This window comes from Pelmatolapia mariae, linkage group LG9 (genome assembly GCF_036321145.2).
Source record: "Pelmatolapia mariae isolate MD_Pm_ZW linkage group LG9, Pm_UMD_F_2, whole genome shotgun sequence".
NCBI lineage: Eukaryota > Metazoa > Chordata > Actinopteri > Cichliformes > Cichlidae > Pelmatolapia > Pelmatolapia mariae.
Window position 1 is genome coordinate 31,866,823 of NC_086235.1, and position 27,731 is coordinate 31,894,553.

The following is a 27,731-nucleotide window of genomic DNA, read 5'->3' on the forward strand; positions in this document are numbered from 1 at the left end:
TTACCTAATTAGACATCAATTAATCCACACCCTTCAGGTCTGCAGCCACGTTTGACCTGAGACGTAACGACAAAAACGGCGTTTGAAGAACGGAGAAATCAGATTAATGGAAGTGGAGCGGCAGAGGTTGGGCCGCGTTCAAGAAATCTCCAGAAATACACCGACGTTTCATTTCATAATTAACAGGTAGGAAAATAATTGATTGAGACATGAAAGCTTAATCACTCAATTCAATAAGCAGGATATCAGTGCTGAGTAGATTAATTCAATTATGTAATTAAAGACGAGGGAAAGGGGGGAAGCTTTAGAGCTGATTGAAGGTTAAACAGCCTGCTAACCTTTTCTTCACTTCACATCCACACAGCCACCACAGCACACACCGACGTGGGTTTGTCTTGTTTTTTTATTAGACATAGCAATTTCACAAACAGCAGTTAGCCTGAAAAGTACATTCAAATGTATGCCTGACCATGCGCAAACACTCCAGATACACCTGCAAACAAAAGTAACAGTCGGTCACGTTTTTTTTTTTTTTTTTTCACAATCTGTCTATTTTTCACGTTTTTGATTCAAACTTCAACAAAGTCAGACTCTTTCACTGGTTCGCCATCAAAAGCACACATACCTCAGTCACTACTACAGTTTAACAGCTACTCTCTTTCCCTGTACATACGCTCAGAAAGGATTTAAAGGCTCTTCTTTGCGTTCGAACAGCCGGGCACCATGTTCCCCTGTCTGAACACTTTTTAATATTAGCTTACGTGAGGAGAAGGGTCAGCAAATTCATGTGAAATGGTAACACTGAAGTTCCCAGAAGTCTGCTTTGTTGGTTTCCAGTAACACCAGGACTGAGGTCGGCGACCTTTCTCGCCACTGAAGTTTTAATGAAGTTCACGAAGGATCGCGGTCGGCTTAACGCAAATGTTACCAAAGCACGTTAGACTACACGACACACAGTTTGTTACAAAGTGGCAACACAGGGATGCTTCTGCTCCGATTTGATGCCATTTACCTCACTCGGCACACTCGTGTGTCAAAGGGTTAATGGCCAACACTGGTTGAAAGTGGGGGCGGGGGTGTCACTAATAAGTCGGATAAGTGTAATTCCAGTTCATCCAAGAGCCAAAAGACAGCCTGTTAGCTTAACACTGATTATTTTTCCACCTCATCCAAATACTCAAAGGGCTCACACGTCACAAACGAAGCTCCACGACACAGAAACCAGATCCACTGCCTGGTCGGATTCCACCAAGAGGCGCGAGCAGCTCCACTTTCATTTACTGGCCACAGGGAATCCAGTGTATGTGAAAAACACCTGAATACTCAAATCCACCACATCGTCCACACGTCATCGCAGCACCACTCTGAAAAAAACTCATCTGGCCCCACTACTCGCAGCAGGAATGGCAACTGAACAAGTGGGTGAGATTTATACACTTTGTTTTTTTCTTTTAAATCATCTCCAAAACTTCTTTAAGTGCAACACTTTAGGAATTTTTTTTCTGCTTGGTCCACAGCAATGTTCAGTTCAGTCCAGAAACAAAAGAGAGGAGGGGAAATGGAAAACAAGTCCGTGTTTGAAAAGTGTGGCATCCTCTTCCTAAGTAGGCACCTCTACCTACCAAAAATACTTTCGTACTCGAGCAGTATAAGCTCTACTATCTGGTTCTGGTAGACCATGTGGACCGCGATGTTGCCCGTCTCGGTCTCGGGCCTCAGCAGCGTGGGTCCGAACACAATGGCCACGCTCTGCGTGGTCATGCGGTTGGCCTCTCCGTGGTCCACCACCCTGGAGGGAAGAGGAGAATGGGGAGAAGAGGAGATTTAGAGATTGCACGTTTTATAAACAGCTTCAGATGTTCGCCGGCGTTCCGGTTTCATCTGGAGAAAAGTGCATTACATACATCTTTAAGGCTCGAGCCGGAGCGCAGAAGCAAACTCGGTAACACGACAGAACGCTCCAGGCAAGAGCATAATAGCCTTTTTAAATAGAATCTACATCCTTGCATGCAGATGCACAAAACAATAACATATTCATGGAGCGAAGGAAAAAAGAAGGCAGATTAAATCCCCCTGCTGATATATGTAGACCTCCATATACAGAATGTCACGCTATAAATTTCCTCATGAAACACCACTTCACAGGTACTGAATTACAGCAAACACGGCACCATATAAATGCAAATCGGAAAGCTAGGCAAATGTCATTGTGAACATATGATATTGCCACTGGCTGCAGTGAGCCAAGAATACACAGCTGGCTCAAGTTTGTGTTTGCATATAGGCTGATCGGAACGAGGGAGGGTAAACAGCTGAACGGGTCCGTTTGAGCCACGCGTGTGAAACTCGTTCAAGTAAAACGTGACCAAATAAATCAAAGAGGACGGGCATTAGAGAATACACACTTGAAGGCGTTTACTTTCTCCGTGTCGGATGTTCCTCATAAATGTTTATCACCAGTTATATTTTTCAAAGTCACTGCTGATGAGTTGGCCAACTAGTTATTATCCTGGGCTTCACACTGGGATGGGCTGGTTACAGTTGTCAGGCTGTACTTTTCCCATGTGTTGATACAGACACAGGTCCGAATATTTGTTTTTATTTGATGGATCTTCAGGGTAAAATGATTTATATCTGGGCTGAAACAATGTTTTGTCATTATACCTTAGTGTATAACAAAATACACAGTAATAAATAACTAACATACAACACAGTGGCTTTAATTCAGAGAATATCCGACTTTAATTGGGAAACCTAGAAGTGACCAAGTCTGACTGATGACTTTCTTACTTCTGAAGACATTGATGAGATTTCACAGGTTTCAGGATCTGAAGAAGTTATTTATTAAATGGATGAATGGAAAGTGTCCCACCGCACTGCTTACCTCCTCAGGTGTTTGAAGAGGATTTGCATTGTGTCATGGTTGGGCTTTGGCAACTTCTTGATTAAATCTTTGATTGAATTCACTCGCTGCTTGTAGTCGGAGCACTCTGAAGAGGAGAAGCAGAATCAGTGAAAACACATGGATGCAGTGCCACCTTGTGGTCACACCAGGCAAAGGATTTAACCTAAAGATTGAGAGCTGCACTATTTTAACCGTATAACTCACTGATGGCATTCACAAAGTCATTGAAGGATCCGTATGAGAACAGAGGCTCTGGAAGCTCCCTGAAAAACATCTTGAGAGCTCCGGTGGTGACGTGGATGTCCTCCCACTTGCTATCATTGAGATCCACCTTCTCATCTGACAGATGACGAGGAGGTAAGGCAGAACACAACTATTACCAGAAAACTGACCCTTTACATCACATCACATATAGAGATACAGTGTAACTAGATCTTACCATGATTCACAGCAAAGCGAAGCTTCTGGATCACTGCCAGGTTCCCGCTCACTCGATATAAGCCGTCAATATTAAGACCTGTGGGTGTAGTTGAGAGGAAGGGAACACAGACAGGAGCAGGGAGTGTAAACGACAAGGCCGCGTTTATGTTTCCTGACTTTAAAGCAGCAGCACCAACAAAGAGAGACTGATCAAATGCTTTTCTCTTCACTGCCTCACTTTGTGTTGCTCTGGAACAAACTGCAGGTAGTCTGAATGAAAACAGTTGAGTTGATGCTTGAAAGAGACTAAAATTATGCCTGATATAGAAAGTCGCAGCATCAAAAGCAAAAACCATTTAAAAACAATTGAAATTCCACACAGATGTTTAATATTCTGAACTGGCTGAAGTTGCAGAAAACCTGAGTTTACTTCTGAAAGACTCTGCCTCTCTCTGCCATGACCTGGACACAGGTCATGTTACTGGCCTGTGTCTATGTAACCTCATCGGCTGGAAGATCTATTTATTTTTGTATTTACTGATTTTCAAACATTTTTTTTATTTAAATACTTTTACACAGCCTCTTCCAGTTTACGACTCAGGTAATTGGCTCGTGTACTTTTAACCTCTGGAACTCTGTTGTTTAATGTGTGTGAAAAAATAATGCAACTGTAACAAACGACTGGCTGAACATGAAATAAAACTGAGCCGAAACCATCGCCATGGTGATGCATGATTTATAGCAACATATTCTGGATTCTTTAGATTAGAATGGGAGAGCTTAATGTCCGCATTTGTGAAGTTGTATAAAAAAATCTATAAAAAATAATAAGCAGTGTGACATATGCGTATGTATGGGGGGCTCGTACCTGTGTTCTCCACATGGTCGATGCACATTTTGACAAAGTTGGGCACTGATGTGTTCTCCCGCTGACACAGACTGGTCAGACTGCAGCCGAACACCTGATCTGTGAGCACACACAAACATTTATTTCCATCTTTCACCCGTCTGGTGGAACATCACAGAGGACTCTCGCTGGAGTCACGTGCATAGAGCTGCTGTCCGCTTACCTTTAATGTATCCTTTGTCTCGGACAGCCTGGTATGTGGGTCGACGAGTCAGGAACTTCTTGAGCTTCATCCTGGTTTTCTTCTGGTCTGATGAATCCATACTCACAGAGTTCTTCATTGCTGTAGGAAGACAGGCTCCATGTGAGCGCATCTCTTTTGCAAACACACTGAATGTCCATTCTGTAGTGCAGAGACACTCGCAGACTTACCTCGGCTCTTCTTAGAGTCCCGGTGCTCCTTCTCCTTGTCCTGTTTCTCAGCTCCCGGAGACTCTGGCATGTCCTCCTCAATGGCTTCATCCGACTCCCACGCCTGGACGGGGAAGACACATACGTGTTGTTAGCTTAAGCTGGCTCAGAATGAATTTGCTCTCAGTTTCTATTTATTCTGTCCACTCCTAAATATTTAACCTTTCACTGCAGTTTGTTTAAACAGGTGTAAACTGGGATTTCAGCTCTAGCTGGGCTTGCACTGAATTGTGGGAAAAGCATCTAAATTAAAGGTAAAGCTTCTGTGTCCTCCACTCACATGTGTGTTGATGGTCTCTGTAAGGGCACGGTACCAGTCACTGATGACACTGTCGATCTCAGACTGTATCAGGAGCTCTGTTCCCTGACGGGTCTTCAGCTAGAGGAGGAAAGGATAAAAAGCCAAAACAGCTCAGCTTGTTCTGACATGTTTGAACCAAAAATGACTGAAAAAACAAGAGCTGAGAGTTGGGAGCAGGTCCAATGGGTCCAGCACCTCGATGACGTGCTTCTTGCTTGATTTGTCCTTGGAGGCCCACTCCACTGTCCCCCCGCGCAGATCCACAGTGAACTCAGGCTTAGACTGATTGCTGCCAAACTTCTGGAACAGAGAGACGAGACACAGTATGAGAGACAACATCTGACACACACATGATATAACAGGGATGTTCTGCTGTGTCTGTACAAAGATGAAACCAGATATGCAACAAAGGGGTAAAGACTTAACACTGGACTCAGTAAATACCACAACAGTTAATAAAATAGTCGTTAAATCATCTAAGAACCTCAGTTAGGTTCATTAATATTGCATTGATGTCAGAGGAATCACTGGTGGAGCAGGAGGTACATATTGGATCTCTTCACACGCAAAGATCTTTAGTTTTGTGTTACGAAAAAGCAAAAAGGCTATTAGTTATTTATATTAACGTCATGCATATTAATAAACACGATGTTTGGAGGTTTTAAATCTAACAGCGTTGTAATTCAGTCAGAGCTATTCCTGGAAATATCACCGGAAAGTGATGAACACCGTGAGCCTCCTAAATCTCTCTTCTTGTCAGACATGCGGTCCATATGTCAAATGCCTGAAACTGTGCGAACGGATTCCTGACATCAACGCCTGGTCAGACACCCCAGCAGAAAGCTGCACGTTGGAGCAGTTCATCAACTCCAGCACTGTCCCCAAAGTCTGGCTCTTCATGTGTGCATAACTTTCTGGAAGGGGATGCCAGGACACGACCCAGCACAGTTATTAATCACTGGAGCTGTGGTGTGAGCACCGACCCATCATAAAACAAGGTCAATTATAAGTATCTCCAGTTGTTGTAAATGACCAAGACAAGATTTTAAATTTGGCACTGGACTCTAGAGTGACTTGCTTTATTTTATTGTGCCTCACTCTGGACGATGTAATATATTTTTGGAATAAGACCAGGGAACCCCTCTGACTCCTTGGGTCCTGGACCTATGCTTGGTAGGCCCTGTTAGCATTCTGTATTTACTCCCTGTGTCTTTATATGCTGCCATAATATCAACTCTTGCCTCCTCTCTCTCCCAGTATGCACTTTGGCTGGTAGTTGTATGTGGAGTAAAGAGTAAGAGAAAAGAAGGAGAGCACGGAGAGACAAGCACAGAGGTTTGTTCCAGCTAAACAAAATATCAGTACTGCTTAAAAAAATCTTTCAGTGACATCACAGAGAAACTGTATGAAACACACTGATGCAGCTGTTGGGTGCGAACTTTTCATGAAGGTTTGATTACACTTTGTTCTTCCTCTCTTTAAATCAATTTTCTATAGTTACTGGAATGCTGATTTTCTTTAAACTCTTTGCATTTTGTTTTCTTTTCTGCATATTTTTACTCACTTAATATTTAAAGAGCATTCCATTTATAAATTAAGTATTAAACACACTTGCCCTAAGTAAAATATAAGTGCATGTACTCCTGAGGAGAGACACACTGCATACACTTTTATCCAACACAATAATTTAAGTCCTCTTTATTAACTATTTTCTGTTTGTATGAGTGACTTGCATGGGCTCCACTGCTGCTCATTAGTGTATCTATGGCTATGTCCACACTAGCCCGGATAGATTTGAAAACGGCGTTTTCGTCTGAAAACACTCCGCATCCACACACTATCGTTTTCAGTCATTTTCACAGAGTTGTGCGTCCACATTGAAACGGGCGAAAACGCTTACGTTCCAGTACTGCGCATGCATGAAACGCAAGACGATTCGACCTGTCTCATTTCTGCCTGCCGTTTATTTACTTTCCGACTCTTTGAAACGTTGCGGCAAAATGTCGAGAAAAAGCACCGAGTTTTTTAAATGGACTAACAATGAGGTGGAGTTGTTGGAATTTGAAGAAAAGCTATCTGGGGGATGTACAAACTGATATTAATCTTTAATAGGGCTGTCAAAATTGAGAGCAAACAAAACAACTGCCCACCGCTGTTTAATTGGTCACTTGATTGCATCACATGACTAAAATGTGTCATTGTTTTCAAAAGGTCTCAGTTTTCGCTGTCCACACTGCGACGCAAAAACACCGTTTTCAAGTGTATGCGTTTTTGAGAGCGTTTTCAAAACGCTGCATTTTCCTTCACAGAAAACGCCGTCTGAGTGTGGACGGGAGGCCAAAATGGAGAGAAAACTATGCGTTTTCGTTTGAAAATGCATTAGTGTGGACGTAGCCTAAATCCTGGCTGCTCTCCAAGCACCAGGTAAAATGTGCAAGTTTAATGCCACAAAGTGCAACAGAGATCAAAAATGTACGGTAGCTGCTTTCTTGTAAATTTAAGATAAAAGTATAAATATCACACAACCTTTAAAAGAATCCCTTGATCTCTCTCTAAACTGCTGTTTCTCTAAAGTGAAGTTAAGGTGAGTCAAGCTTGACAAACACACGTCAGTCAGTCTCCTGGTCAGTCACAGCAGGGGTGAATGAACAAATGGGAGAGAGGTGGGAGCGCATGCAGAGAGAGAGGGAACATACAGCGGCAGCCTGACCGGGCCTACAGTTCACATAGGAGACAGCGGGACGGGGCTTGACTGAGTGCTTCCAGCTGCTAAGAAGAGTGAGGAGCAGCTCTGGGATAGAGTCGCTGCGGTAGTAAGACTTCAGAGAGAAGAGGAGAAAACTAATGAACAGATGGCATGAAGGCCGGTGAATACGCAGGAATATGGAAAAGCAAAATATCAGAGAAACAAATGGAATGATTAAAAAAAAAAAAAAGCAAAAGAAGAAGTCAGAGGTCACAGGATACATACCCAGCTGGTGCTGCCCCCCTGACCCTTTGCAAAGAGCAGGGATGAGCCCTGCAGCACAGTCCATGAGGAGGTCCAGTTCTTCCTGTTAGTCAGAACAAATGTGTTAATGACTTTCTGTGGATGCAGAGAACACTTTTAGAGAGTAATCACTTCTTACCTGACTTTCTTTCCATTCTCTGTGATTTTGGTGACATTGAGAACTCCACACTTCTCTGAAGGCTGAGGAGAGAGACACACAGCGGCAGATAAAAACCTGCTGGAACACATGAATGAAAATACACGCACGCACACACACACACACACTTATGCTCAACAAGCAAATGGAGCGGAGCAAACTGAGTCTTAAAGCTGCTGTGTTGCCTTGTGTCATAGCTAAACACCACCAGCAGATGGCACCCTAATGCTGCAGTGTTGAAATAGTAGTTTAGTAGGTAGGTGATAGGTTTGATGCAGGTAAATATGGCATGCAGCAGACGATAGTAAACCAACTGGGTTGTTGAGAAGATGAAAGACGAGAAGTGTTGTCTTTACATGCAGAGACAGCAGGATGATGATATGCAGTGTGCAGTGCAAGCTGGGATACTAACGGTCAAGGGGTGCTTAGGAGATGAGGGGCAGGAGTCAGAGTCTGGAGAGCTCTGCTTGGGCACCGAAGCACACTCCTACCAACAAGAGGCACAGTGTGATAAGTCACTAATAACTATACATGAAGACAGTAGGTCTGAGGTTAGTGAGTGATGGAGAAGAAACCTGGGATGGAATCACAAGAATGAGTTATTGTTAATAGAAGTCATTAAAAGAGAAAAATAAAAAAGACAAGTTAGGGTTTAAACTGCAAACATCTTGGATTTCGGCTTCAGAGATGTTCAATATTTAGTCCAATAAGCTTCTTCTTTTCCTGATCTGCATCAACAACAATGTACACTGAAGAAACTAACAAAACACCAACATATAGGGTGTTGTTTTTAAATCTAGCCACTCTTTAGCAAGTTCTTTTAACTCATGCATATTGTTAGATCCCATATTAGAACCATTTCTTTAATGTGACTTGCTAAACTCTGGATCAGGGAGGGTTAAAAAAAAAAAGAAAAAAAAAAATAAGTGCCTAGTTGCATAATAAAAAGTGCAGGGACTAGTTTTTGGAGCTTTGCCCAAACTGAAGGCTAAAGTTGAGGATGTCTAAATCTCTGCAGCGTCTCCTTTCTTTTATCAGTTTGTATTCTGTGAGCTTTCCTTTCAGAAGCCCTGAGAGGAAAGTGAGAAAAGCTTGTGGTGATTCATTTTCTAATATCTAAAAAGTTTATTTTCCTCCTGACTTAAAAGGTAAAAATCAATTTCAGACCATTTTACAATGTTTTACTTTTTCTACCTGTGAAATGGGAAGAAAAAAGTTCTCCAGTTGAAACAGGTGAAAAGAAAATTAGCCAAGTTTGTGAAAAAGTTTCTTAGGTAAAAAAACAAAACAAAACAAAAATGTATTTTCAACCTGTGAAAAAAGTTCTTCAGAGAAGCTTTGATAGGGGGAAAAAGCCCCCCACCCAAAAAACCATTACAGAAACAAACATTTTTGTTCTCACAAGAGACAAAAACAAAAAAGCACTCTCACAAACAAACAACTAAATGTGCAAAGACACAAGCGAGACTGACAACTGACCCAGATGGTAACAGATGTTGCATTGTTAAAAGGAATTCAGGGACATTCAAGTGTCAGTGTGTGGGTTTGTGAGCTGTACTTTGTGGCTCTGGCCCGTTTTACATGTCACAAGATTGTATCACACACAACATGACGAGCAGGTGTCCACTGTCCTCACAGAGATATGCTGGCTACACACACCATGAAGTCTTCCCCAGAAAAAGCAAACTTGTTAATCCATTTTTTTGGCCATCATTAATTTTCACAACAACCTGCTCTCTTCTTTTCACACACAGAATAATTCACCGCCTTTCCATATGCTGAACTCAAACTGTCATTAGTGTTAAAGTGCACACAAAACACAGCATGAACAACACAGGAGAGCCTTTTTCCATCAGCCTAACACTGTTTAACTCCACATTAGTGGTGGTCTCTGTCCTACCTTGTCATTGAGGTCTAAGACATAAGTGCTGTGCCTCCACTTAGTGAGGACAATGGGCTCCGGCTGCTTTCTCTCCAGGCTGCGACTCTTAGGAACCTCGCCGGGCTGGGGGGAGATGTTGTACTGCAACGACAGAGACAAGTGGTGATGTTTAGAGTCCAGATGTTTTTCTAACAGACTTCAGATTCCCTTTCCCTACCTCTCCTTTTACTGTCCACAGGATCATTGGACAGAGGAACTTTCCTTACACGGCAGGCATTGTTTACAGTAAAGTCCACTGACTGTACCTGCGTGTGCACTGGACCACTGTTTACTCACTCTGCAAATGAAGCGGTCTATTCTGATCGCCTCTAAAGCCTCCAGATTAGGTGGTAAAGTGCCACTAATAGCCAGTCACTTAGAGTTCAACGTAAACTTGGCTCTTCCGTGAGCTCTCAGAACTTCATCCACTTACAACAACAGGACTGGTCTCAACACTGCTAGGATGAGGCAAAGTGTGTTACAGTGCAGTGGTGCCAGGTGATGTAATACGACAAGACTTGTCATTGTCATAGGAAGGAACCTGCATTAAGTGGTGGATGACTGATGTAAAGAGCGAAGACAAAGCACATGGACAGCCAAGTTCATCATGTAATCTTACCTTAGGCAATTCCCACTCTGACCTGGAGCCATCAGCGCTGTAGTAGTAGGGTCGGCCTTGTTCGTCCACATGTTTTATCCACTGTAAACATAAACACTGGTCAGCTGCAAATAAAGAAAAAGCATCTGATGGAATTGCAGTCGCTAAGGATGACGGGTGAGGTCCCCCAAACTCTATTAAGCACAATCAAAATCAGATTCCACCTTCTCCTGTGTGTATTCAGACACATAGAGGGTGTGTCCATGTTCATCCAGCTCTTCAGACCAGCCTCTAGGGGGTGACCCATACTGGCTGTCAGACTGACTGGAGTGGGTGCTGTGGCAGTTTTCCTCTGAGGACAGTGGCTGTGGAGAAAGAAGGCCAGCAAAGAAGACCTTAAAGCAAAGAATCGGCTGAACCAAGGGTCACACATATGACCACATGACAACTCTGTGTTCAAACACTTGGTCAACAAAGTTTGTTCTAACAGGACACAAAGTTATAGTCAACCAAAGTAAAAACTGGCTGCTGAGTATAAAACTCCAACATGTGAGTTACAGTGGATATTATGCACTTCAGCAGCATCTCCATAGCTTCATTTTGATATCACTGTAAGGTACAACACCAAAATTTAAAAGGTTCTCAAATAGTTTTCAGCATTAATCATCTTGCCCAACTGTAGGCAAGAATGTGAACACAAATATATATATGTAAGACATAAGGGGGTGAGGAGAGGAAGACAGGACAAAAGGCAGAGATTAATAACTAATGATTAAATGTCTTGCTTCTCTCTCCCCAACCGGTCACAGCAGATGGCCCCACCCCTCCCTGAGCCTGGTTCTGCTGCAGGTTTCTTCCTGTTTAAAAAGGGAGTTTTTCCTTCCCACTGTCACCAAAGTGGTTGCTCATACAGTGGTCATCTGATTGTTGGGTTCTCTCTGTATGCATTTACCTTAAAATATAAAAGGCCTTGAGGCCTTTTATTGCCTTGGCGTTACATAAATAAAACTGAATTGAACATTAAAGTGTAATCCACATAGCAGCTAATAGATAAATTAAGAGCAATGCTTCTGGCTGCTGGTGCCAGAAGAGAAAAAGAGTAGTGAAGCGTTAAACCAACTATATTTAGTGAATATAAAAGCTGAACAACCCAAGCATCAAATAACATTTGACGTGTTTCTTTTACTTTATTTATTTATTTATTGTTCTTACTTTATAGCTGACTAATGCTTTTATTTGTGTAAAAATGGTTAACAGTCACAGCTGGAAAATAACATATTGAACAACTTCACACTAGTAGCTGATGATATTTGCAAATGTCAGTGGAAGATTCATCTGTCGTGTATCACCACGTTTTTCCTCAGGCTGGTTTGAATTTCATGTTTTAAGTCTTTCAGCCAAGCAGCACAATCAACAACAATAAAACAAAGGTCCTGTGAGAAGCTGGAATCAACACGTTTGTTTTTTAGGCTATAATAAGCCACGCCAGTGCTCTATCAGTTATACATCAGTACATTAATGCTTCACAAGGGGGCAGTGTTGGATAGTTAGGATGAAATGACAACCTACTAAGAAACCGAAACCATGGCTTCTCTATATCAAAGGCGCACTTGTCTTCCCACCTTCGTCTAACCACAACATCTTTTAAAAGTGAGGTTGACCACAACTTCAACAGAGCCTGTTTATTTAACGTGACCTGCCAGAGACGCCATTTACAGACCATCATGACCTGATTCCTGTTTCCACATCCACTCACACCTACTAAACCCTTTGGCCCAAACACAGGATTATATGTTTGAATGCTTGTTCATGTTTGACATTCATGACTACTTACAGAAACAGATCATTTTTAGCATCTCTCTCCAAATACTTCAGGCACCCCTCACCTCACTCTCCGCTGTGCACTGACTGTCTCCTCGGGTACTGCTGGTGCTGCTGCTAGTATCCCTGGTGCGTGGTGGCTTCCAGGTCCGCTCCCCGGTGGCCCGGTTGTAGTAGAAGTGCCTGCCACTCAGATCTTTGTGGGTCTCCCAGTCACCCAGGACGTGGATTGGGGAGCCTGAGGGCACAGGAGGCAGGCTGGACTGAGAGATCTTCAGCTCCTGGAGGTTGGTATAGACAGGCGAGTCGGACCGGCCCTGACCTGTCGGTGACGTTGTCTGGAGGAGACAGATGGAGGAAAAGAGGGGGAAAGATCAGGATTTGTGGTGCATTCATTCACGGGTGGCTGATCATCTTTTTTTCATTTATATTCACTGAGTTGTCCTGGGAATTTACGACTGTCCTCACTTCATTCTGAAAATTCAATGACATTCCAGGAATTCCATGACCACAAGACGCCAGTGTCTGCTGACATCCAAGTATGTGTTGGAAACGCTCGGCCCAGCTACAAACAGCAGCAGCTGTCACAGCGTGGACCCATCTGTGGAACGTGATCAGCTGAGCTGTTTGATGCAGCACAGTTGGCATTACAAACATAAACACGGAATTTAGCTGCAAAGAAATATAACTGTTGCACAACAATCTAATTTCTCCATTTAGAAGAAGGAAAGTGAGTGAGTGAGGAGGCAGACGAAGGCTTTGAGCAAGTCTGGCAGTCTGCACGGCAGGATGGAGGCGGCACATGTGGCTTGCAGTCACAGAGGTTGAAATCGCACCATATCAGTGAGATTTGAACCACATGCACTCAACAGAGTTATGTAATCATTTATCTGTCAAGTCAGAGGCAAATGCTCTGAGGACAAATGGCTGCTGGTATTTTAATGCAAGATTTACCCATGTAGGATAAAAGATATGAAATGCAAAAGAAATTAAATGGTGAATTTCAGAGATTTTACTTCACAGTTTATGCATGAGGCTGTTTAATAGTTATATTAAACAATATGTAGATTGTTTTGGTATGAGCTGCCCAGTTTTTCAGACAACTTCTGCAGCAAGGCTCCTTGAATGTATTAGAACTGTTTCTACTCCTGTTCACAAAGTTATCTATTATCATACAAGCCTAAATCTTAACCTAAAACTAATGATACCATGCTGTCACACTGGCATTAGCACTACCAGAGGTGCAGGTGTAGTTTCAACTGTTCACTAAAAGGTTTGCAGATTTTTCTGAGTAACTGGGTCTTAATTCCTGGAAAGAAATATGGATTTTTGGTGCTTTGAGCACAATTTACTTCATCAAGAGAAGGCAGACATACAGCAAATTTCCCCCTAGCACACAAAAAGAGCACTACAGGTCAGAGGAAAATACAGAATTTTAAACAGAAAGTTTTCACAGGACACTGTGCAGGCCTGTGAAGAGCTGTCCCTTTAAATGTGGCTTTTTGCCATAACAGACAGCACTGTCACGGCACAGGGACCTAACAGCTAAACATCTCCTTAGCAACCATAAATATTGCTTCAAATTGTGCAATAGCAGGTTAGAAAGATTGAAAAATTTGGGGAAACAAGCGTTAGAAAAGAAAAAAAAAGCACGCTGCACAGCAAAGGCAAGAGGAAGTAGAAGAGATAAGTTACGTGTGTCTTTTGTGCAAATGGCTGGTATAAAGTGCCGATGCGGTATAGAGATAAAAAGGTTTCTATTAGATCTTTACTTTTACACAATCTAAGAGATGCCGTCTGAATATATTTTCCTGGATTTGGACCTGGCCCTGCAGTGTCAGAGCAGATAAACATCAAAGACAGTTTTTGAGATGGTCTTTTAAAACTTGGCAGCATCCGAAGGTCACTCCACAAAAGGGAAAAAGCTAAGTTACCATGGCTACGCCTCAGAGCGTTTAACGTTCTGTATGCTCTGAAAAAAAATATTTGGGGCTTTTAGAGCTGAGCTGAGTCTGACCGGTGCCAGCTTTGGGTGTCTCTAGCGAGCAGGAAAGCATTAGATACAGAACGCTGTGCCAGCACTGCCTCTGTTTGTTACAGGTGAGGAATGTAGGGGTGGAAACACACTTCAGTTACAAACGTTTGGGCATCTTTCAGGACGCAGATGGAACTTCCTGCCGGTTTTGGAATAACAGGAATATTTTTCACATGAATTATTATTTAATATCCTGCACACGTGCTGGACCGGAGCAAAGGCCTCGTGGCACCCTGCTGGCTTCAGTTAGTTTTACCCGCTGCTTCTCAGTTTCAAGTCCAACACAGAGCGAGCAGCTGAACGAGGCAAAGCGCAGAGACATGACAGTTTGGCTGAACTCGAGTTCAGACTCGTCCGTCACCACCAGAATGGATCCAGTGTGCTGCAACTTTAACTGCTCATTTTTTTTAAAGGAAGTAATACAGCAATGATGGAGTCTCGCGGCTGTGGAGAGCACGACTGGGGTCAAATCCATTTAGATTCCACTCAGCCCAAACAAACCTGAATGCATCTGGTGGAGAAGTAATTAACATGCTTTAATGTCTGTTTTGACAGAAGGGAAACCAAAACATTTTTCTGGTTTCTGCATTCAGAGTCATTTCAAAATGATTGTAGTCTGAATGGAGTGTGCACACGCTTTATTACTGGGTAAAGGAACACGGTTCAACTGCTGACCACACATGCTACAATCATTTTATATCATATTCGGCTGACTGCATAGAGAGTGTTTGTCTTCTTTAGCTGCACTGGTCATTTTGCACCACCCTAACATGTAAGGTTTAAAAGGACGCTCAGCTCTTCGTTGTTGTTATTAGTGTTATTACCAAAGACTGGACGAAGCTCTCTCTGTGTTTCCACAGGCTGAATAGTGCTCCCCTCAGCCTGATTAAGTGATGTTAATGTGGAACATAATGAGTAACAAGAAGAGCACACCCAACAGAGTTTATTACCAAACACCTGACTAATGACTACTATGCACTCAAACTTAAGGCAGTGAGCAAATGCAGATCACAGTCACTGCGTGTTAGCATGACAACGTAACCACAGAGCTATAGTGATAAACTCACTATAACCTTCACCAAATTCTGTGTCGTAATTCCCAATGACATGTAGATGTTTTGTCACATGAACGCTCACTTTCTGTGTGAAATCAAGCGCACACCTTAAGGTTTCCAGTACATCAAACTTTATATATTATTTGCTTCCAGAGAAGGAACCATGATGGTGCACACACATGCACAGAGACTAAATCACAGGATGAAAACAAAACTAGCTTTGCTGGTTAAAAACAAAACAGGAAGCTAAAAAAAAATTAAAAAAAAATACAGCCTCTAACACCATGATTCACAGCTCTTTCATCCTCATCAAGCCATTCAGTGAAAGCTCATTACAAATGATGATCCACTGCCTTCCAGGAAGGGACCACTCCCATCAAGATAGATATGTTTCATCGCAGCATACAGGTGACGACTCAGGACCATTTCTAGTGTACAAACAGAACTAAGATATCACCATCAGATTCCCTCCTTACTACAAATGGTAAATGGACTGGTTCTAACACTTAAAGCACTTTAGCATGCCTCATTTAACAGCTGCACTGCAAGTTGGATGCATCAGAAAGCATGGGGTTAGCATCTTGCCCAAGGATATTTGGCTGCAGACTGGAGCAGCCAGGGTTCAAACTACCAACCTTTTGATTAGTGCTCTGACTTGCTCTACCTCCTGAGCTACAGCGACCCCATGCAGGGGTTCAAAGTCTAGCTTTTCCTTTTATTTTTAAGTTTGTTGCTAATCTGTATGACATCTAAACACGAAAGAGGGAAAAAAGTGGCAACTCCCTCGAAACTAGACAGAAATGAAAATAGCAACATGAAGAGAGGCTGTTCTGTATGAGAAAGAAAAGCTTCATGCAGTGTACACCATACACTAAAACGCAACACATATCTGGTATTGCAGGAGACAACAGAGGAACTTTTTTTTTTACTTTAATTAAACTTGACATGAAGAGAAACATCACTGGCAGTCACCATCTGTTCCCTAAATTCAGACTGGCAAACTTTCACTATGCTGTTATTAATAATACCTGGAATCCAATGCAACAGTTTCAGGAGAACAAAGCTGCTGCTTGCTGCCAGTGCTGATGGAAAGGTCTCAAACTATAAATGAACAGTTTGAGGAAGAGCACAGAGGAACTAATTGTTATGGGACATCAAAGACCTGAAATCCATCTGTGCTGGCAACGCAGAGGCACTGTGCTATATTAATGCAGAGGGCAGAGATCTAAGCAAGCTGACATGGTGAAAATATCTAGCAGTCTCATTTGTGTCACCTTGTGTCCAGAGCTGCACACAAAGACGTCGTCGTCATCCTCCCCGGCTCTCCTGTAGCCTCTGAACACACTGAATGCACGTCGCATGGTGATGCACGGCGGCCATCAAGTGCAACGGGGCACGCGCTGTGGTTTCAAAGCACCCCTCACCAACACAGACACAAAGAAATACACCGCTTTCTCTCAGTCCTTCTGACTTGTAATATTCCAGCTGAAGGTAAGAGGAAATCTGAGACCTCACTTTGTGTGTGTGCGTGAGGTGGAAGGATTCTGTTCCCCTTTGCACTTGTCAAACACACACACACACAGAGCGCGGCAGTGTACACAAACGCAACTGACACAACAGGAAACTGCTGAAATAGTGTGAGCTTCCCCTACGAAGAATGACTTTCTGTGGGTTTCGCTCAGACCAGCCGCCAACAAAACTGCTTCACCAAAGGCCAGACTCTATTTTTACCACAGTGTAGAGACCTGAGTGTGCTGAGGAAAGATAACACCCCTGATCACTACTCCTGTGGACTCTTCTTTCACCTGGACAAATGAGTGCCATATGACAGATTAGGCAAAGTATATTTAAAGGAGGTTTGACAGGCAATAAAAGTGATTCAGAGAAGAGGAAGGTGTATTTAAGTTTTATCACCAACGGCAACAATTCTCTAAAGATTTTTGCAATTCCATGTGGCAACATGCTGAAGCTCTTTCAACATTACAACACTTAGTTTTGATCACCGATTTCACTTTGTATTGTTTCTAGATGATACCTGGCACACGACAGGGTGTTAAAAGTTATGATAAGATGTGAGAATTTTGTCTTTTCATGACTTTAGTTGACCGCTACCTGCAAATAAATTCTTTCAATGAATTTGTATAAACACAAAATAAAGGTTTACGCTGGTAATCTTTTAACATGTTTTAGGTGCCGTATTTAATGTACTTGAGAAACAGCTGAAAAATACATCTGAGAACGTTACACTACAGCAGAAAAAGCCATAGGTATGGGAAGCTGCAGCCGACTAAATTTAAAGCACACAAACATGGCATCAGTTATATATGTGTATCATGTGAAAGGGGTCACATGTCATGATGCTTGTGCAGAAAATAATTCCCAGTACTGTCATATCTCACAAGAGCTGCAGTGACCAAATCACAATAAGAGAGAGACCAGGGTCAAATAAGGAGTGGATGTAATGACTGCACCCCCTCTGATAGCAATTACCCAAGGTAGGCTATTCATGCTATATTAAATATGACTTGAAACTATCAATGAACACCAAAAAGTAATCAGTAAAATGTTAAATTAGGTCATAAATCAAGTGAGAAGTGGGGCAATTTCCTCATTAACTTCTGCACAAGCTTTAGTTGACAGTCTCCTCTTTTTGCAAACACTTTATTTCAACTCACTATATATTTATTTAATGCTAAATCACAACAGTCGCTGCGTTATATTGTAAGGTAAAGACCTAATCAGACGAACCTCTGTGTACAAGCACTTGGTGACAGTAGGAAGTAGGGCTGGCACAAACGATTATTTTGATAGTCGACTAGTCACCGATTATTTTTGCGATTAGTAGACTAATCAGATCATGCATCCATTGGACGTAAAACGTACAGCTTATTGTACCAGCATGCATCTGCTCTTATATAACTATCATTAGCTTACAGCTTTAAGTGTTTAAGGTATGTGCTAGCTAAAAATAAAGACAAGATGATAGTTAGTTTATTAAATTTTAATGAAATTTGCAGATTGTTTCGGTGGAGTTTAATAAACTCAGACGTCTGCTCCTTGCTATCTAAAATATAACAGGATACCGGAGTATATTCTCGAGCGTCTCACACTTCTGATAATCAGCTTGACGTTTATTCAGCTGTGTAAAAACTATAACTTTAATCTCAGCCAAACCGATTTACTCAGGAACAAATAAAATACTGAAAAAAGCCAAACAATAACATTTTTAAGTTATCCAAGTGACTTATATATCATGTTTAACCTGAGTAGCGAAAGACGGCGGTGGGTTTGAAAACGATTTGCCGGGAGTCCGGTGTTCTCACCGGCTCTAGTGAGCCTTGAACCCCGGCTAGCTATCGAGCTGGTGGGTAACAGACGTCTCCGAAAACGTCGGAGCGCTTTCGGAAATATGTAGTGTCTTGATAAACTGAGCAGATATTTGAAGTTTACACAGCTACATTCTCGCCTGAGAATATGTTAAACGTTTATTTTGTGACCCAGAAAGAATAATAAGAGTAATATTAAAACTAACTAGCTACTGCCATTGTTGGAAACTGAGCGGGCCACGCTGGGCCACGCTATGAATTCTGGGATAGGTTGGGCCACGAAGTATACACCCGACCCATCCTTCAAATCTGGGGAAATGAAGGGCGCATTTGTCGGCCGCATTTGTTGGAGTCTTCGAATTTGGACAGTCTTCGTCGTGTCGCTGTAACGTAATCGGCCTACAAATGCGGGCACAGTCAGGAAGATGCGGTTCCTGAATTTGGACACAGGTACGATACCGGACACTGCTTCTTCTTCTTCGGGGTTTAACGGCAGCTGGCATCCTTGTACATGCAGTGCTGCCATCTTCTGTTTCAGTCCGTTATTACACTCTTAAATCCTACTACTTATTCCTGCGTCTTTTGGGATCTTACAAAGCTTCAAACGACGCGTCGACTATTAAATTAATTGTCGACGATTTTGATAGTCGACGTAATCGTGACTAGTCGACTAATCGTGGCAGCCCTAGTAGGAAGGAAAAACTATCTTTGATTAAGGAGAAAACTTCAGTAGAACCAGTTCAGGGATGGGCGTCCATCTGCTGCGTCCAGCTGGGGGTGAGGGGAGGGAAACTTGACAAAACACAACGATCAATAACAACTGGGAGGCTTCCCCTGCTGGTCAACAGGAAGACTGCAAATATAAGGCACTTCCTTACCTGTAAGGTAAGTAAGATACGATTGTCATGACAACCTTAATCTTATGGTCTATGATGGCTACTGCTTTAAGAGAATGTGTGCTTATGATGATGATGATTATTTTGATGATAATGTGCCAATTTTAAAGATAACAAGCACTATTTAACCAAAACGTATGACACATTAATTTAAATAATTAACTCAATTAAATAACACACTTTTTAAAAACACTCTTTTTCAACAGTACCAGAAAATACAGGCACACCTGCTAAAATTTTCCCCGTGGTATTACACAGTAAAATATTGCAGGCAGCAAGTAAGAAGAACTTCAGCATGACGTCCTCCCACAGTATACTCCCAGTATCCTCACTGTAAATCGCTGCCCAGTGTTTATACTGTATTCTCAACAGGCAGATTCCCGGCTGAAGTGAATGAGATGTGGCAGAGAGCGGGAAAGGAGGGATCAGGACCCAGGGTCTCTGACAGGTAATTAAAAATAGAGAGGACCTAGGGGATGGGTGGAGGGAGCGAGAGAAAGAGAGCAGGTGATGAGGAGAGAGGGAGAGAGGTGCTGTTGAATACAGAACAGTCTTCTTCACAGCAGAGCAGCAGCAGCCTGTCTGTTGGCAGAGCCGTGATAAATGAGTTTCAGACTACAGGCCAGTACAGTATAGAATCTCCACAAACTGCATTAAGAATGCATTACGCAGGCTGAGTGTGTAGGCCCGTGTGGTTTCGTGTCGTTAATTCAACTCAGAGGTCTAATGGAGAAATTGAAGGAAGCTGGGAACGGACGTGCACAGCAGAAAACAAAACAACTGATTAGAGAGAGGTTTGCTAATTGATCCCGATGAGCTTAGGCTCTGTTGCAGTTTGCTATCGCCCTTGTATTTATCGCCATATAGAGAAAAGCACACTATAAATCGCCTCCCTTCAGTCAGCCTCCTGTCCCACAGAGCTTGTACAATCGCTGGAGAAGGACTGCACCCAGCAGTGCGCTGTAAATTAAACCATAAATAATTCTCTGTGTAAAGAAGTGCAGGTCAGGGTGAGGGCAGCAGGGACGCACAGGCTGTAGTTAAACTGCAGGTCCAGTAGGTGTCTCCCTTGGGTTACGACAGCAGGCACAGGGGTGGGAGGGGGGAGAGTTTCCCTCACAAATATCTGGCCATGAGGAGAGTACCGTGAGGGGGAGGGGTTTCTAGCACATGGCAACCCACTCTGCAGCATCTCCATCAATGGTAGCTGTGCAGCAGTTTGCCGTCCAAACAGCACACAAAGGCAGATCAAACACTGCATTTTCTCATTTCAATCACTGATTCAGGATGCTCCTGCTACTGCTGTCAGGATCCTGACAGACTAAAAAAGCCGAACACATTACATAATTTTTACAGATCTCACTTCCCTCCTTTGTGACACAGAATCTATGTTTCTGAATAGACACAGATATTTAAAAATGAACAGAAACAAAATGTCTTTTATGTCTTTTAAATGTCTTTAAATTGTGGGTCTGAAATGACACAGTCCCCTTAAAGACATCCATACTGTTGCACTTGGTTTTGCAAATGAAAAGAAAGGGAAGTAGTTCCGTCAAGATGAAAGCACACAGTATGAAACAGAAGTTCAAACTTCCTTAACACGGCTCCACCTGTACTGCAGGCCAGAGACTGGATAATACAGACCTATTGTGCAGTGTTTTGGGTCTGATCACTAATAGTGAACACCAGCACATAACTCCTTACTGGTAAATGTGATGTTATTTATTTGCTGGTAGGCAAATATTCTTTCCCACAGAGTCAATCTTAGGAGGTCTGCATTGAAAATTAAAGGCAGCAGAGAGATTCAACGACAAGTTCCACTCTCTGTAATAACTGTTGTTAAAATAATAATTCTGTATTCCTCCCTCTCATCACCGACAGCACACGGGTCAATCTCACCTCTGAGCGTGGCTCTATTCCCCCGGTAACCGCCTTACATAATGCGACTGAGTAATTGAATTAGATGAAAGCAGGTTAAAGGAAGTGCGGTGTGGTGGTGAGAATAGACGGCATGGTGACTGAGAGAGCTGCGTCTGTGGCCATGGAGACATCCAGCCAATAAGGTGGTCACCACGAGAACCGTTTGAAGCTAGGTCATGAGGGTTGGAGAGAGGGAGGGCAGGGGAGAGCATGCAGCATCGCTGAAACGCTGCCTCAATCTGCTCCCATTCCCTCTGTTCTTTTGTCCTCAGCTCTCTCATCTTTCTCTGCTGACCTCTTCCCCCGCCGCCTTCCTCTCTCGCTTCTGTTTCCCCTCTCAAGCCCACGTTTCTCTGCAGACAAACACACACACACACACACACACACACACACACACACACACACACACACACACACACACACACACACACACACACACACACACACACACACACACACACACACACCAAACAACCCTTTCATCTGCTGCATCTTTTGATAATCATGCACCAAAACCTCTTTGGCCATTCTTTCCTTCTTTATCCTGTGCCACCTTTCAGTCAGCCAACGCCCTACTGCTACACCTCCTTCTCACATTCATCATACTTTCTCTCCCTCTGCTCCAGGAGATATGATGCTGATGACGATGGCCACATCCATATGATCAGATTAACCTACATTTCCGCATCGCTAGTCATCGCTCCGAACACATTCGCCCACTCTCTCATCATAATGTTTCTGGCAAAGCCCTCCCTGTCTATTTTCCATGAACATGAGAAAAGACGCATGCACACACGCGCACAGCTCCTCACCTCCCTTAGCAACCAGTTTAAGAAAAAGAGAAAAAAAAAAAGTCTGAATAGTTTGCGCAGGGAAAAAAATGTTAATGAAACATATATATGCAACCTGCACAGGTAGACAGGTCAGCACTTGACAACCAGGGTTAGGCACAAAAAAACAAACAAACAAAAAGAAAAAAAAAAAAGCAAAAACCAAGAGATTAAAATTGAGTCAGCATCTTTTCAGCGGTCGGCATGACGACAGCTCCTTTCATTTCACGGATCAGAAGGTTCGGTGAGGCTCATGCGCTGATAGAGATGCGAACAATTAACCTTTCGGTGTGGAGCTGATAAGGCTCAGCTAAAATGTCAGTTTGTTGTGATAAACCTCCAGATAGCTTGTTGGAGAATAACAAGTCTAATAGACACAAACTGTTGCTGCCTGGATACTGCAGACAAAAGAAGGCTCCAAGTGCTAAAACAAGCTGCAGTGGACAAATGAATTTTTGAGTTTTTGTTCCAAAATCATCTGTTTTACATGATTTGAGGCTTCTTCTTTTTTTTTTTTTGTTCAAACAACATCTCTGCAAAGAACAGAGGGAGTTTCACTGCCACACACTGCCTCTCCAATCAGGTTTCCTTCTTGAAATATTAATTGAGTGAGGGGTGGATTTTGAGGACAGGGGAAGCCTGCAGCCATGTTCAGTCTGCTGTGCATAAGGGGGAGACTGTCGTAGAGCCAAGAATGAGTGTGCAGCACTGTGCTCTGCCTATCTGCAACAGCGCAACTGAGAATAACTAGATCGAGCCAATCAAAAGCTTCATTTGTAAAGGACCCAAGGACCTGGTTACTTTACAGGTAAACATCAGATCACAGGGGTTCGATTCTATTTGGGCCTCAACACGAATCAAAGTGTGAATGCGAACACAGACGCAGAGAGAAACTCTTTTTTTAGTTTTGATCTTTTCTTTAAAGCACATGGAGACATTCCCAGACTATTTAAGAATGTGTGTGTATGTGTATGTGTGTGTGTGCCTCTCAAATATCACCAGGTCAGTGCATGCAGCTGCTCACACTAGCAGGAGAGACGGATCAGAAATACGTTTGTTGCATGTGCTGCTACTGTCAGTGTATGATATGATTTGTGTAACAAGCCATTTCAGGTGGGTACCACATGGACCTTTGCTTCACCTGGCTGTGCTCAGTCTCAGTGGTCAGTGCCTCACTGCAAACTGTGTGGTTCTTCTAGAACAGGGGTGTCAAACTCCAGGCCTCGAGGGCGGGTGTCCTGCAGGTTTTAGATCTCACCCTGGGTCAACACACCTGAATCAAATGATTAGTTCATTACCAGCCCTCTGGAGAACTTCAAGACATGTTGAGGGGGCAGTTTAGCCATTGGAATCAGCTGTGTTGGATCAAGGACACATCTAAAACCTGCAGGACACCCGCCCTCGAGGCCTGGAGTTCGACACCCCTTTTCTAGAAGCTCCATGCAGTCTCTATACTCACAAGCTTAAATGATTAAGTGCATACTTGACAGATCTGTGGACCTATTACACTCCAGTCTTACGTCTTGACTCCAACAGACTTCCATTGAATAGATTATTCATATTTCATTAACCAATTACGACAGAGAAACATATCTGCCTGTAGCAATCAATTCCACAGCAGTGCATGCAACATAATGATTTTTGCTGGAATTTTTTCTAGAGTGGAGCAAAGTTGCTACTGTTATCATGCACAGTGCTATACAAATCAGCTGATGCAACAGAGTGGATGAATTCGAAGATCTGGACCTAGGCATATTAACTGCTCCTGTAGCTGAAAGCCAACCATAATGTTATTAGCAGGTTGGACTAGTCACAGCATACATCAGCACTTCAGTTTTCTCTCCACTCCATCTTTACTTGAGCATTAGTACCTACTAAATGCAGCATCAGTTCAATCAGCATGTATGTAACCACCTAACATGTTCTCACTGGTTCTTTTAGATGCCCAGAGGTTAGTTTATGGTAGTTATGGACACCCCTGGCGCTCCATTGGCTAATAAAGTTAGAGTCATTTAATCTTGTTTTAAATTAACAAACTTATGTGGGTTTAATTCACTGCAAAGTTTCACTGTTTAAAGTGCTGGTATAACTATGCCTTTTCTCTAAGAAATACTCAGTGCAAAAGATTGTCTAAGAGAGTAACAGATTGCAACAAAGAATCTGAATGCGCATGCTGGGGGAAGTCAAAGGCCACCGATCTGCACAGGAGGACAGACTCCCAGACCCCCCAGCAGTGTGTCCAGTCTGGGTCAAACCCCCCTACTGTTCAACTCCTTTTGCTTTTCATTTTCTGCCAAACTTGGAGTCAAACTTTCACTAAAAGCTGCGAGCCAGCGTGTGTGCTCTCCGATCAAAGTGTGAGACACGCAGCCAGACTTGTGGGAAAGGATGACAGAGCCGTGCTGCAATCTGTTACCCACACAGCCGTCCAATAAAAAAGGAAGAACAGGATGTGATGGATTTTGCGTACGCTCCTGAGAGAGAACTGGAAGGGGTCTGATAAATGAATTCAGGCTGCACAAGTCAAACGACCTGCCAGCACCCTGACAGCATCAATTTGTTCTGTTTAGTTGCAGTGGGGTTATGGGGGTGGGGGGGTGGGGTATCGATGACGCGCTGAAGGAAAATTCAATTTCTTTAATGGAACTGGCGTTGCCAAATCTCACTCTTATTTCTCATTTCAAGTGGCCCTCACAGTACAAAGAGTCTCTGTGTTCAAACTCGCTGCCATCAGGTTTTCTCTGACTGCAGAGCCAAAGCTAACAGAGGGTCTGTTCTGTGGTGACACCACTAAACATTACACATTACATTCTGACACTTCAGACTATGAAAACTTGCTTAATTAACACAGACAGTGTGCCTGTTTTCAGGTCCTCCTGTATCCAGGCTCACAGACTGCATTACTGCACCAACATCTGTTGGACATTAAAAGAGCAGCACCGGGCTACATGTGCAACGGAGATATTTACAGCTGGTGTCTGATCCATCCACCCGTGGCTATGGCTATTAACAGAGCAGAGCGGCAGACAGCGCCACTGTATTTTAAGAACTATTTCGCAGGCGTAATTTTTGTTTTCTTGCCATGTCTTGGTGGCACGGGGCTGAAGCAGAGGCTTACCAGCATTCCTCTGTGGCTGACAGCTGACAGCTAAGCCCCCAGTTAATGACTAATCCTGCCCTAATGCCTTCAGTGTGATTGGTTCAAGCTAATTACACCGACTCCCTTCCCTGGGTGCGGAATGGCTGGTCGGGTGGGATGGAGAAGAGGTCAAAAGGTGTGTGGACTTGTGCAGCAGAGCTCTTGGTGAAAGATGAACAGTCAGAAAACTAACAAGGACCGATTCTAATCAGCTGATTAAGTCAATCGATTTAAGCAAAGCTTTAAAGCAGATTTGTCAAAGTTTTGATAGTTCTAGCTTTTCAAATCTCAAAGCAGCTTCTTTTCACTTGTTGCAACTAAAAGCAGCCACTCCAAAAGTCAAGAGTGCTGAGGCCCACTTAGAAAGCAGAAAACCCCACAGGTCTCCCCCAGTTTTAATCTTCACTCTACTCAAAATACAAGACAAGGTATTGTATTTCTTTGAAATATTTGATTCAAAAAACATAAACAACACAGCCTGTTATGTAAAAACTGCTACTGCTTGTTGCAGTTAAGGGCGATATGTGACAAGCCTTCCACTAGGACACAAACTCCAATGCAGAGCAGTACATTTAGGACAGAATAATGAGTAATATCACAAAGTAACCACCTTCTATTATCAGTTTACATCACTTTTTATATAAATGAATTATATATATATATATATATATATATATATATATATATATATATATATATATATATATATATATATATATATATATATATATATATATATATATATATATATATATATATATATATATGTGAATTGAATTCACTGAATTTCAGTTCTGCAGCCCACCTGCAGTGACATCATGACCCACCAGGGGGCCCCACTCCCATTTTGGCCATGACGCACAAAAGAACCATTTTGGATTTAGCTTTAAAGGTTTCCTTGGCCCCGCCTCTCGCCCTGTGGTAGCTGGGATAGCCTGATAGTTTTCAGCGTCGCTTCTAACCTGCCTAAATCACCACAAACACTTCTGCAGAACACACAACCTGCTAGAAAGATGGTTATGATCAGCTTCGAATGAATGAAAATAAGTTTATCTGCCGACAAACACTGCAGCACTGCTGATGCTGCAGCTAACAGAACACAGACAAGAGAACTGATTGGTTTGTTGTACTAATTATGTTCATGTACATAATAAGTTTGTTTGTTTTTTTTAAAGTCTTAATTTTGGTAAACAAAGCTTTTATCAATTAGACCTCAATTACACTCTTATACTTCTTGGAAGTCCACCACCTGGGACACACACATAGTTGGTGCTTTATAATTAAAATTCTCAGCAGACGAGTCTGTTACGTCACAAAAACCATTCAGATACACGTCCACACAGACCTGTGTCACATTGATCCGGGAGGACCCCAAATAGTTACCTTCCCTTTCTGTTATTTATTGACCGGGCTAACTCACAGAAAACTTGACTTGATCCACTATCTTTGTAGTGCATTCCTCCGCAAATGCAGCAGCACAGGATCTGTGTTAACCCAGCTGCTTAAACGAAGCTATTATCCTTCCACTTGATGGTCTCATACTGAGCATAGCAGGCAGGAAAACCTCGGCTTTCATCACACACAGAGCAGAGCTGTTATTGGAGAAGTCTATCCAAATGCGGCATTCTGACCGACCCGTGTTTGTTTCTGGTGAAATACAGATCTATTTTTATTGTACAACATTGCTTTACAGTAGATACAACACACTTTACTGAAGCACAAACTACATCATAAAAACACATATTCAATCTGTAACAGCTCATTAGACAGAAAAACAAGGTCAGCGGAGAGCTGAAGGATTTCATTACAGAAATCAGGCTGTTATAGCATTAATCTACTGCCACACCTTTACTTTTATGATTTTAGGATTTTTAAGAAATGCTGGAACCAGGCTGCAGGGATCTGCTCCCATTTAGCCCCAGGCATATTTGTGAGTTCGGCCACTGATGCTACCTGATAAGGCCAGGCTTCTACCACAACACTGATTGATTACAATGTTTTAAAATTGTTGTCTGAAAAAAGGTAATTACATTACCCACGGTGCACCTTGTTAGCTGACAGTTGTGTTTGGGTGGTAGTTGAATAACAGGTACATACTGG

The 27,731-nt window shown here is 42.7% G+C and overlaps 1 protein-coding gene across 6 annotated transcripts in view; it reads right to left on the bottom strand.

Annotated features, from left to right (window-relative positions):
- Nucleotides 1–385: 385 nt before the first annotated feature.
- The window catches only part of arhgap12b (Rho GTPase activating protein 12b), a 63,281-nt gene continuing 35,935 nt past the window's right edge, over nt 386–27,731 (bottom strand). The window contains exons 1-18 of one of the 6 annotated variants that reach the window (XM_063484192.1): nt 16,795–16,965; nt 12,496–12,768; nt 10,834–10,974; nt 10,631–10,711; nt 9,991–10,113; nt 8,503–8,577; nt 8,073–8,134; nt 7,916–7,997; nt 7,641–7,763; nt 5,140–5,244; nt 4,924–5,022; nt 4,605–4,707; nt 4,396–4,515; nt 4,194–4,292; nt 3,345–3,422; nt 3,110–3,244; nt 2,885–2,990; nt 386–1,789 (exon numbers count right to left, since the gene is read on the bottom strand). In XM_063484192.1, coding sequence (XP_063340262.1) covers nt 1,615–1,789; nt 2,885–2,990; nt 3,110–3,244; nt 3,345–3,422; nt 4,194–4,292; nt 4,396–4,515; nt 4,605–4,707; nt 4,924–5,022; nt 5,140–5,244; nt 7,641–7,763; nt 7,916–7,997; nt 8,073–8,134; nt 8,503–8,577; nt 9,991–10,113; nt 10,631–10,711; nt 10,834–10,974; nt 12,496–12,768; nt 16,795–16,881 — 2,067 coding nt within the window. In that variant the 5' untranslated portion in view covers nt 16,882–16,965 and the 3' untranslated portion in view covers nt 386–1,614. Of the gene's footprint in view, nt 1,790–2,884; nt 2,991–3,109; nt 3,245–3,344; nt 3,423–4,193; nt 4,293–4,395; nt 4,516–4,604; nt 4,708–4,923; nt 5,023–5,139; nt 5,245–7,640; nt 7,764–7,915; nt 7,998–8,072; nt 8,135–8,502; nt 8,578–9,990; nt 10,114–10,630; nt 10,712–10,833; nt 10,975–12,495; nt 12,769–16,794; nt 16,966–27,731 lie in introns of those variants that run through there. The other 5 variants (XM_063484186.1, XM_063484187.1, XM_063484190.1 and 2 more) reach the window with 5 other exon arrangements.